This window comes from Trichechus manatus, unplaced genomic scaffold (assembly GCF_000243295.1).
Source record: "Trichechus manatus latirostris isolate Lorelei unplaced genomic scaffold, TriManLat1.0 scaffold00075, whole genome shotgun sequence".
NCBI classification, from domain to species: Eukaryota; Metazoa; Chordata; class Mammalia; order Sirenia; family Trichechidae; genus Trichechus; species Trichechus manatus.
In genome coordinates, this window is record NW_004444011.1 from 10,917,463 (window position 1) to 10,929,896 (window position 12,434).

The 12,434-nt window shown below is 39.4% G+C and overlaps 2 protein-coding genes across 7 annotated transcripts in view; one reads left to right on the top strand and one right to left on the bottom strand.

The window, feature by feature from the left end:
- ARL5B (ADP ribosylation factor like GTPase 5B) overlaps nt 1–1,147 on the bottom strand; it is a 37,711-nt gene extending 36,564 nt beyond the window's left edge. For all 3 annotated transcript variants that reach the window (XM_004380544.2, XM_023735063.1, XM_023735060.1), the window contains exon 1: nt 841–1,147. In XM_004380544.2, coding sequence (XP_004380601.1) covers nt 841–889 — 49 coding nt within the window. In that variant the 5' untranslated portion in view covers nt 890–1,147. The remainder of the gene's footprint in view (nt 1–840) is intronic.
- A 3,054-nt stretch (nt 1,148–4,201) lies between these two features.
- Nucleotides 4,202–12,434, top strand: part of NSUN6 (NOP2/Sun RNA methyltransferase 6) — a 71,222-nt gene continuing 62,989 nt past the window's right edge. For 2 of the 4 annotated variants that reach the window (XM_004380545.2, XM_023735066.1), the window contains exons 1-2: nt 4,202–4,732; nt 6,615–6,770. In XM_004380545.2, the coding sequence (XP_004380602.1) occupies nt 4,658–4,732; nt 6,615–6,770 (231 nt within the window). In that variant the 5' untranslated portion in view covers nt 4,202–4,657. Of the gene's footprint in view, nt 6,771–12,434 lie in introns of all 4 variants that reach the window. The other 2 variants (XM_023735069.1, XM_023735068.1) reach the window with 1 other exon arrangement.

Here is a 12,434-nt window from a genome sequence, read left to right on the forward strand (position 1 = left end):
TGGTGGTAGCCGGGCACCATCTAGCTGTACTGGACTCAGTCCAGTGGAGGCCTTGGTAGCTGTGGACCATTAGTCCTTCGGACTAATCTTTTCCTCGTATCCTGTTCTCTTCATTCTCCTTGCTCCCGAAGGGAGGATGGTGTGGCTTTTTTATCTCGTCAAAAGACATCACATCTTCTCCCTGACTCAGAACAGGTTTTGCAACTTCTTGTCCCTTTTGACTTGCCACTTCTAGATATCTCAGTAACCTGTTGTAGACTAATTACGGACACGTAATATCCCACACAGAACCGAAACCATTTAGTTTTCTAACATCTAAGAAGGGAATGAAGAGTTTAGAAGGAAGATTTTTGGATACCTGTATATCTGAACAAAACAACGCATCGCCAAGTCCTAGAGAGCACGAGAAGTCAAGAGACCACGAAATCAAAGAGACCGTGAAGGCGCAAAGGCTTAGGGGCAGAGCGGAAAACAAAGCAACACTAGTTTAAAAAGTTGACAAGGTTCCTGGGCGGACACTTATTCTGAGGCAAGATACAGACAAAAGATGATTAATTAAAGACGCAAAAGGCCCTCGAAAATGCCTCTAAGGGGTTTTCCGCTTTGCTTGGCCAAAATCCAAAATTTCTTAGTTCAGACTCCTCACTTTTCCTACACATTACGTCTCCCCTGCATATTCTCGCACTCTAAAACAGAGTTTCTACCCATCCCTTGACTAGGTCACTTCTCTGCGTCTCAGAACGCTTCTGTCCACCGACAGCCCTTCCTCTGGCTGTTACCCTTCGGGAGAAGGACCCGCTTGCTCGGATTCGAGCCGCTACGCAGCTCCATCCTTCTCACCTTGGTTACAGAAGAGGCTCCACAGTTTAGCGAAGATCAGCCCCATCATAAGCACCTGGGCGGGCCGCGGGGTCCCTCAGCAGCAGGTGCCGCTGCGCCGGGGCCCCCACCGCGCCGCTAGCTGTGAGGAACCGAGGGAAAGCCGATTGAGAATTCCGGGGCGAGAGCACTGGCTGGCCCAGACGCCTCGACAAACCACTTAGCTACCCGTCAGCAGGTACTGCGCCGAGTCCCTACCGGATAGCCCTTTGTTTCGAGACTGCTGAACCTAACGCCGACCCGTAGTCCCGTCGGTCTGAACCCACCTACCCAACAGGGCCGCAACCAGGCCGAAGCCACGCCTCCGCTCCGCCTCCCCTCCCGATCCCAGGACCACCCATCGCCGGAAGAACGACTCCTTACGTCGGCGCGCTTACATCAGCTCACGCTTTCCACGTGGCGCTTTCTCCGGTTTCACTTCCGGTGGGCGGGCTCCAAATTGCCTGGCGTCTGGAAGGTTGGCGAGTTGGAGAGGGTCGGGTGGTGATACCTCCGTGAGCGCTTTTGGTAGTGTTAGTGTTCAGACGCCTTTGCGAGCTTCCCTTTCTTGAGTCCGCTATCTGGCAAGTGCATTCCTGGTCGCTAAGGGCGGGGAAAGACCGTACTTTCTCCAACTGAGCAACTACTGTTTGCGCTTTTTTGCTGCAGAGAATTGAGGAGTGTTTCTCTCACAACTTATCTCTTTCTGTTACCTTGTGTAGGCAGGCAGCTTTGGGGTACTACCCTGATTCTTAATTCTAAATATAATTGGTTGGGAGATGAGCCATGGAATGGCTGTAGCCACAGAGTTGTCGATTCGGACTCAGCGACCGTATAGATTAAGACCCCCAAATTTTTGTCAAGGATTGCATATGTCCATGCATCCCAAATACGCGTATATTTAAGCCAGTTTTCTGCATCGTTTCAATTTCATTTTCGTTTCCATGGTTATGTTCTCACAAATTAAAATCAAAAGCTTCAAAGCCTGGGATGAAAGGAAATCAAGAGTGCCCTTGAAGCCAGTTTAATTGAAGGAGCCAGCCTAACTAAAAAGACTAAAGACTTTTAAGTCAGGCTGTAGGATTTTAACCCTGGCAGCGTGGCCTTTTAACATTCCAAACTGTTTCACTACCTGTACAAAGAGAAGTATATGGTTTATGATGTCCTCCCAATGCTGTGGTTCGAAGACCCTTTGAGACTTAGATGTGAAGTAATTTGCTGCAATTTGCTGATATTAAAGACAAGTTTTAACCTCCCATAAGAGGAAAAGGAGTCCGGTGGCGTAGTACGTATACAAAAGTAATTTAATATCCTTGTCTGGAGGAAGAGTATGTTGGTAACTCTGATGAAGTTATTTATAGTTATAAAGAGAAGCCATATTATCCTAAGTTGCAAAACATCTACCAGTTTAAAATGCTCTTAATTCTGTAACTTTGGTCATAATTCTGTACTTAGCTCTCAAAATGACCAGCTTTCTCACATATGACACGTTTCTCCCTGATAGATGGCTCAAAGCATTCATATGAACACATGTAATCCTTAGGGGCTCTGCTGATTCTCTGTCCTTACTCAGTCAATGGTATATTGTCCAATCACAGGAGAGATTTGAAGCTTATCCATTTTCCTGAATTTGCAGGTTCTCTCCCTGGAAATGTTCTCTAAAAAGTAGTTTAGAAACAGCTGTACCTTCGTTTGCTACAGTCCTTAGGGTGGAAACTCTTAAACAGATTTCCATGACACTTCATTTAAACACCTGAAATCTTCACTCCTCTAGATAGAAAAGTTAAAAAACCAAACCCACTGCTGTGGAGTCGATTCTGACTCATAAGGATCCCATAGGGTTTCCAAGGCTGTAAATCTCTACAGAAGCAGACTCCCACATCTATAGAAAAGACAGCCCTTGACGTATCAGAATTTGGGTCCCTTTAGTTTTTCCTACCTGAATGACCTTCCACTCTTCTATAGCCATTCATTCTACACATGGATTAAAAACTACTATCAAATATTTGTTAATAACTTATTTTAGTTCTTGTTAAAACTGAAAACAATTTTTTTTTATTAGTAAAACTAATCAATTTCCAGTTCTTGCACCTCAAGCAAATTAAGTTTTTTGGTACAGTTAACAGATGAGAGAATTGCTTAAGTAATTTGCTTGAGGGAACTGTACCAAAAAACTTATTGCTTGAGGTGCAAGAACTGGAATTTGAACTACAGCAGCCTAGCACCAAAGGTCATATTCTTAACCATTACAAAGATCTGGATCTCCCAAGAATTCTGCTAAACTCCACACTCATCAATCACAACCATTTTCTTTTCCAGAACCTATGTAGTTTGTTCCTTACTAACCTCAGTCCAAGGAAACCTGGTGGTGCAATGGTTAAAACGCTCAACTGTTAACTGAAAAGTGGGCAGTTGGAACCCATCAGCCGCTCTGTGGGAGAAAGATGTGGCAATCTTAAAGATTATAGCCCTGGAAACCCTATGGGGCAGTTTTACTCTGTCTTATAGGGTCACTATGAGTCAGAAGCTACGCAACGGGTTTAGTTGTTTTTTTTAACCTTAGTTCTTAGACTCTTCATGTTTCAAATCTAATCACGAGTTTCTTTAGGCAGCCTTATCATTTATAAGCAATCTGAACAACACAACTCATATTTTTGAAAGCTGTGTTAATGGCGTTAATAGCCACCAATACGCAGGTAAAACGGAAAACTTACAGATATATTTACAGTTATAAGGCTGACAGCCTCTGAGCTTGGGAGAGCCTTGGCACAATCTATGTTACAGATGAGGAAAAATATTCAGAGTGAGAGATGGAGTTTCACCTTAATTTTCTAAAACGAACCATGAAAATCCTTCTTTTTCAGTGTTTGGACAAGCTAGAGGTGGGAAAGTTAAATTTTCTAGATAAGCCAGGGACGGATTTAAGCCTGTGTTGTTCATTCACAAAGTAAGTCAGAATTGTATCTATCATGAAATCAAATTTGTATGTATCATGAAATCAAAGGGTGGCTGATAAAGTCTTTGGCCTCATGGTTTACTTGGAAGTCACCCAGCACGACACTAATTTGGCGGCTCACCTCATTCAGGCCAGTAATATCTTAGACTCAACCCACACTATTTCCGTTTCACACCCACCCCGCCCCTCCGCTCCCAATCGCTAGTTCTTGTAGCTCACGCCTGCAGCCGCCTCTCCCACGTAAAGGTCCCACACACCTCCCGCCCTATACTAGGAGGTGTACCTCCCACAGGTTTCGGAACCTCAGGAGACAAGACGTCATGGCGATTTCCGGCTACGGATTGGGGGACCTAGACGGGGGGGTGGTGCCCCGGATACCGGAAGTGAGTCATTCCGGAAGTAGATCCCTGCGGGGGAGTTGGGGCGCCGGTTTGGAAATTAGGGCCTGAGATTGAGTTTCCGAGAGAGCCGGTGCCGAGTCGGTTTTCACTATCTGCCCAGTTCTCTACGGATTCGCTTGTGAAGCCTTTTCATTTGGTTCTCTTTTGCAACGTGAGTGGCATTGGCTCACAGTGATTTCCGTGAGCGTCGCTAAAGGAGGACGAAGGACGGTGTGGTGGAGGCCAGGAAGCAGCTTGTAAAACTGGCTAAGCTCGAAAGCGTGGATGTGCCTTCGCATTTCCAAATTTAACTCCGCATGATCAGCATATTTTATTGGGCCTCTCTGGTCGTCCTGGCACTTTGTGGTTGGCCATTTATTTGTCAAGACACTGCTCGCTGTAGTTTGGAAAGAAACCCACAGCATTCCAGCATTTGTCTTGGAGGAAACAAACAATAGGAAAAATGTCTGTTTTCCCTAAAATATCGTTGAGACCTGAGGTTGAAAACTATCTCAAGGAGGGCTTTATGAATAAGGAGGTAGGTCAGATAATAAAGATGTTAAATGATGATTTGCAAAAATGCAAATATTTACATTCTCGAGAAGTAGAAAACAATCTAAAAAGTAATCTTTACAGCCGTTATTTTTTAACATTTGTCTATTAGAATGTAAAAAAGGAACCGATTTCGAAGTACCTCTGGGTTGGTTTGAACCACCAACCTTTCCATTTGCACCACCCAGGGACTCCTAGTGTCTTTATACAGGTATTTCATTAAGTAATGCTTAGTGAGATAAAAGGTGAATAGGGTATAACTTTTAACACTCAGGAACGAGAAAGAAGGAAAAAAATGGGTCATGTGTTTGGCAGTAGATATGGCACTGAAGGGTGGCAAAAATAAGTCCTTGAGAACTAAAGTTCAGTTAAGAAGATACACTTGCTTCTTAGATCGCTTGCTCTGGCACTCTTGTGGAAGGAATACTATCGTTTGTTGAGTGCCTTTTAAATGCCATCAGTTGTGCTAAGTGATTTGCAGGTATTTACATTTTACAATCTTTTGATAAAAGTTTTGTCCCCATCGCTGCCCCTTGTTTCCTATTCTGTAAAAATGGGAATGGTTAACAATACAAGGTTGTTTTAGGGTGTTAAACATAAGTGGAAGCGCTGGCACGGTTCCTAGCTCATAGTAAATCCTTAACAATGTTGATTGTTTGCTACGGCCGTGCTCAGTGTGTATTGAAGTCTTTAGTGAGTGTTGATTCTCTTCCATTGCAGAGCCTGTGCTCTTTTCCATTTTACCACGCTGCCTCTAGGCAACTTTCTTTTGTTCACATTTTTGGTTTTCTAATAAAATTGCTTAAACATTATTTATTTTTGAAGATGTTACTGAAGCCATGACCTTTAGATTTGATTTCTACATTTTATTTCCAAAGATTATGTTAATGATTTAAATATATTTGAGGGAGGAAACTGTGGAAGAAAGAAAATATCTCTTGGTTTCAAGAGATTTAAAATATTAGGAGCATATTAAGAGCCGTAGGACATTGAGCAATTTTTAAAATGATGAGCATAATTTTATAAAAGAAAATTCAAATATCTTTTTTTTGACATTACCTGTGCCAACTTTATGATCTGCAAAAGAAAAGCCATCCCTTTATAAAAGTTATCAAAGGGAAAGGAATATTCAGTTTTAATAAAATCAAACTAACCCTTGAGAAAGTACTAACATTTGTAGGCTGGTGGATTAGTAGTATGGCAAGTGGTTCATGAAGATTCTGCCATGCAGGATATTGTGAAAGATGACAAAAAGGGGGCACATATGTGTCTCTTGAAAAGCTTCAGTTAATTATGAGGGAACGTGGTTACATGAGTCTTTATAGCTTCATTTCTGACAGGTATCTTTGCTACCCATCTTTTCGGACTGTATCTATTTGGTTACATTTAATAATACCATATTAAAAAGATGATGCCCTGGGGGATCTTTGGATGAAAGTGAGTATCAGCATTACTTATTCTTCAAACATTGGTGTTTAGAAGGCTATTAGCCAATTCACTCCAGGATATGAGGTTAGCAAATAAATAGTCATACAGAAATGATGCAACAGTTAATAATGCATTACAAGTAGAATAAAATCCTGAATTTACATTAATAAGTGTAGGAGATATTAATATACTCAAAACGTTAATAATGTGAAGTTGAGACATTTTTTCTAAGCCCTTTATGTTAAGGCATTTTGTTAGGCCAATTTTGCGCAAGAATTACCATTCTCTTAGTTTTAATAACACAGGCAGTACAACAAAATGAAATGGAACTGAACAAATGCTGAAAGATGTTTCATTAGATGAAACAAATGTATAAATGTAATTTGCTTAATATGTTAAATTTATAGAGTAAAATCGAAACATTAACTTGTTTTTTTCAGGTTGTAACTTCTTTAGGTAAACAAGAAGCTGAAAGAAAGTTTCAAACTCTGTTAAATCACCTGTCACACCCTCCATCCTTCACAACTGTAAGAGTGAATACACGTTTAGCCTCAGTACAACATGTGAAAAATCTGTTACTTGATGAACTTCAGAAGGTTTGTGCAAATTTTTTATGTCATGTACATAATTATAGTTATGTGGTGGTTGTCTTAGTTTTTTAGTGCTGCTGTAACAGAAATGCCACAAATGGATGGCTTTAGTGAACAAAAATTTATTTTCTCTCAGTTTAGGAGACTAGAAATCCAGATCCAGGGCACTGTCTCTAGGAGAAGGCTCTGTCTGCTCTGGGGGAAAATTTTTGTCTCTTTCAGTTCCTTTTCGTAGGTTCTTTGGTGATCACCATGTGGCATCAGTCTTTCCCCATTTGTGCTTCCTTGTGCACCTAATATGCTCTTTTATATCTCAAAAGTGATTGGCTTATAACACAGGCTACTCAGATACGGCTTTATTAACATAACAAAGAAAACCCTATTCCCAAATGGTATTACATCCATCAGGTATGTTGTTGTTAGTTGCCATCAAGTAGATTCTGACTCACGGCAACCCCACGTGTTAGAATAAAACTGCTCCATAGGGTTTTCAAGGCTGTGACCTTTTGGAAGCAGATTGCCAGGTCTGTCTGTCTAGGTGCCTCTGGGTGGGTTCCAGTTGCCATCTTTTCGGCTAGTGGTCGAGCACTTAACAGTTTGCACCACCGAGGGACTCCTTCCACAGGTACAGAGGTTAGGACTTACAACACCTATTGTTGGGGGCCCTGGTGGCACAGTGGTTAAAGTGCTCAGCTGCTAACCAAAAGGTTGGTAGTTTGAACCCACCAGCTGCCATGGGAGAAAGATGTGGTAATCTGCTTCCATAAAGATTTACAGGCTTGGAAACCCCATGGAGCAGTTCTGCTCTGTCCTGTAGGGTCGCTCTGTGTCAGTTTCAACTGGATGGCAGTGGGTTTGGATTTTTCATCATGGTTGGGGGACACAATTCAATCCATAACAGTGCTCTATAATCTATGGCATATCCCATTAAAACCTTGTGAATGATATACAGTGAAATCTGTGAGAGCCAGAACTCAATAGGACTCCCTTGTTTTTCTGGGTCTCACAAGTTTTTTTGCCTTTGACTGGTTGCAGTCTTACCACTTTTCTATCGCTTGTTCTAGTGGAAAATATTTGAGTTTTCCTTCTCTGACAGACTTCTGTCTTACACAGGTTCTGGCTTTTGGAGGTTTTGCTGTAATACTATTCCAATTTTACAAATAGGGAAATTGAGAATTATGAATGTTAAATTATTCAAGATTGCATAATAAGTGGTAATGCTAGAACTTGAACCTGGCACTTTTGATTCTGAATTCATTAAGTTTTAGTGAATGGAAAAGCTACGAAACCTCTCTGGACCTTAGTTGCTTTATCATTAAAATGGATGAGAAGAGGTCCATTCGAACCCTAAAAGTCTGATTTTGTAATAAGTAGCATATCAGGATTGTAGGATGCAGAGCTAAGTTGAATCCAAGGGTAGAGAGGTACCCACTGAATGCCTGTAGGATTATATTTTAATTGACATAAAAAAAAATAGATGTGGTTGTCCCTTATTTAATGAAATTAGGAAATTAATAGGATAATTAATTTATAAAATGAATATTAAAAAGTAACAGGAATATATCTTTTTCATTTTTATAATTACTCATACTCAGTTTTATTATTCTGTAGTCTATCTTACAGTATTTCAGGGTCATCGTTGTAAATATCCATTTAAAAAGTTTTATCGTGGTAAAATGTATATAACATAAAATTTGCCGTTTTAACTACTTTTAATGTGTCTAGGAGCCCTGGTGGCACAGTGATTAAGAGTTTGCCTGCTAACCAAAAGGTTGGCAGTTCGAATCCAGCAGATGCTCCTTGGAGACCCTGTGGGACAGTTCTACTCTGTCCTATAGGGTCTGTATGTGTTGGAATCGACTCAACGGCAGCGGGCTTGGTTTTGATTTATGTGTGTAATTCAGTGGTATTAATTATATTCACAATGTTGTGCAACCATTACCACTATTTTTTTCCAAAACTTTTTCATCACCCCAAACAGAAACTCTGTACCCATACCTCCTACCCCCAGCTCATGGTAACCACTAATCTACTTTCTGTTTCTATGTGTTTGCCTGTTCTAGGTATGTCATATAAGTGTCATCATACAATATTTGTCCTTTTCTGTCTGACTTGTTTCACTTAGCCTAATGTTTTCAGGGTTCATCCATGTCATACCATATGTTAGAACTTCATTCCTTTTTATGACAGAGTATTACATTGTATGTATATTCCATTTTTTATTCATTTATCTGTTGATGGATACTTAGTTATTTTCATATTTTGGCTTTTGTGAATAATGCTACAGTAAACATTGGTGCACAAGTATCTTTTTGAGTCACTGCTCTCAATTCTTTCCATTCTTTTGAGTATATACCCAGGAGTGAAATATAGTCAAGTAGGGCTATATGGTAATTCTATGTTTAACTTTTTGAAGAAGTGCCAAACTGTTTTCCACAATGGCTGCACTTTTGTACATTCCTACTAACAATGATAAGGGTTTCAATTTCTCCGCATCCTGGCCAACATTTCTTGTTTTTCTTTCTTTTTTTTAATAACAGCCACCCTAGTGGGTATGAAGTGGTATCTCATTGTGTTTTTGATTTGCATTTTCCTAATGACTAATGATGTTGAACATCTTTTCGTGTACTTATTGGTCATTTGTATATCTTGAAGAAATGTCTATTCAAGTCCTTTGCCCATTTTTTAAATTGGGTTTTTTGTCTTTTTGTTGTTGAATCAAAGGAGTTCTTTATATTCTGGATATTAAACACTTTTCAGATACATGATTTCCAAATATTTTCTCCCATTTTTTTGGAACATTTTTATTTTTTAAATTTATTTTGTTGTTGAGAATATGTACAGGAAAACATGCAGCAATTCAACCATTTCTACACGTACAGTTCAGTAACATTGATTACATTCTTCAAATTGGGAAAACATTTTTACCCTCCTTTACTGAATTGTTCCTACCCATTAACATAAACTCAGTCCCCCCCTAAAATTCCTATCCTTCAAATTATTCTTGTCTCTTTGATCCCATATAGATAGTTCTTAAAAGAGCATAACGCTCAACGAAGAGCTTTTTTACTAGTTAAGCTAAACTGTTGGTTGGTTTTAAGAAGACCTTGAGGAATATTTTTGGTTTAAGTTTCAAAGATTATCTTAGAACAGTAGTTTCAGGGCTTCATCCACCCTCCTTGGCTCCAGAAAGTCTAGGGTACATGAGAATTTTAAATTCTGTTCTGCATTTTCCCGCTTTTGATCAGGATTCTTCTCAAAACATTCAGTAATGGTAACCAGGCATCATCTAGTTCTTCTGGTTTTATGGCAAAGGAGGCAGTTGTTTATGGAGGCAATTAGCCACACATTCCACATCCTCCTCCTATTCCTGACTCATTCTTTCTCTGTTACTCCAGGCGAATAGAGACTAATTGCCATGTCTTGGATGGCTTGGAAGCTTTTAAGACTCCAGGTATACCCAATGAATAGGATGCAGAACAGAAGCACCAAACATGTTATTAGGCCAATTAATTGGGATGTCTCATGAAACCATGACCCTCAACCTCCAGACCAAGGAACCAAATCCCATTAGGTTTTTGGTTGTACATAAGTAGCGTCAGCAGCTACTCTTCTTTTTTTTTCTTTTGTTGGTGTTGTAAATATATCTATCACACAACTTTTGCTAGTTCAACTTTTTACAGGTGTGCAGCGTATTAACAGCAATTATAGTAACTGGCTGTGCAACCCTACCCTTAATCAATGCAACTTTTCTGTCATCATTAACCCTCCTCTTTTTCCCTCCATCACACCCCTGGTAACCATTAATAAACTTTGATCTCTATACATTTGCCTTTTTTTGTCTTTTTATATAAATGAGGGCATGCAATATTTATCCTTTTGTGGTTGACTTATTTCACTCAGCATAATGTTTTCAAGCTCCATCCATATTGTAACATGTTGTGAAGACTTCATTTCTTCTACTGCCCGAGTACTTTTCCATTGTATGTACCACATTTTCTTCATTCATTCATCAGTTGATGCGCATTTAGGTTGTTTCCACCTTTTGGCTATTGTGAATAGTGCTGCAATGAAATTGGTGTGTAAGTCTCTGAGTCTCTGCTTTCAAGTCTTCTGGGTATATACATAGGAGTGGAATTGCTGAGTCATATGTTAGTTGTATTTTTAGTCTTTTGAGGAACCGCCACACTGTTTTCCACAATAGCTTTACCATTTTGCATTCCCACCAGCAACGGATAAGAGTTCCAATTTCCTCACATCATTGCAACATTTGTTATTTTCTGGTTTTTTTTTTTTTCTTTTTTTTTAATCTTAGCCATCCTAGAGGGAATGAAATGATACTTCATTGTATTCTCCCATTCTTTAGAATGTTTTGTAACATTCTTGATAATGTCCTTGATACACAAAAGTTTTCTATTCTTTTTTATTTTGATGAAGTCCAGTTTTATCTATTTTTTCTTTCGTTACCCGTGTTTTTGCTGTCATATCTAAGAATCCATTGCCAAATACAAGGTCCAAAACATAGAAGCCTTACCCCTATGTTTTTTTCTAGGAGTCTTATGTTTTAGTTTTTGTACTTAGATTGTTGGTCCATTTTGAGTTAATTTTTGTATGACATGAGTTATGGGTTTAACTTCTTTTTTTTGCATATAGATATCCAGTTGTCCCAGCACCATTTATTGAGAAGACGAGAATATGTTTTTAAATAAAACAGTACAAAGCATTTTTTTGTTCAATCAATGAAATAGTTTTGATATACTACTCTTCTGTAAGTGAAGTAGCATTATGAAATGGCATTTTATGAGTTCCAAACAGAACAATAATATTTGATTTAGCTTCTTTAAATTGTCTTACTTTTTGTTTTCAGTAGCTTTTCATTTTTTGTTTCACACACTTTGCACTGAGATTTCCCTCCAAAGAAAGGGAAGATGGAGGAGAACCCATGCCGGAGGGGGTACTTCATAATTGCATGTTATAGTTATTAAATCTCTTATAATAAGTAACTGGTTGATATAACAGACCTATTTCTACCTAATTTGTACTTAAATTAGGAGGCAGAGGCAAATGTTATGATTTAAAGGCTACCATTTGTATATCACAGCCTGTGCTACCAGTTTACATATGACATTCAGAAATTTTCAGAAAATCATTATTGGCATTGATTCGTTTATTTCTGTTTATTTAATCTAAGTGCATTTATGGAGTTTATAAATTTCAAGGTTTTTGTAGAAGATCACGTTATGAGAAGAGCATGTAGTAATATGAAAATTAATAAGCTGATAATCCCTGGCATACATGACAGAGATTTGTTTCCAAATATTTCCATGTGACTCTCTGACAGGGTACACAGTCCCTGCCATCCAGTCCACTGTGCATACATACATCCATTTATCCATACCCATTGCTCTCAAGTTGATTCCGACCCAAGGTGACCCTATGTTTTACAAAGTAGAGCTGCTTCATAGGGTTTTATTGGCTATAATCTTTATAAAATAGCTCACTAGGCCTTTTCTCCGTGGCACCGCTGGGTGGATTCGTACCACCAACCTTTAGAGTACTAGTCAAGTGCAAACTGTTTGTGCCACCTAGGGACCTTTATCCATTGTACACCACCACCACCCGTTGCCATTGAATCAATTCTGACTCAGAGTGACCCTATAGGACAGAGTA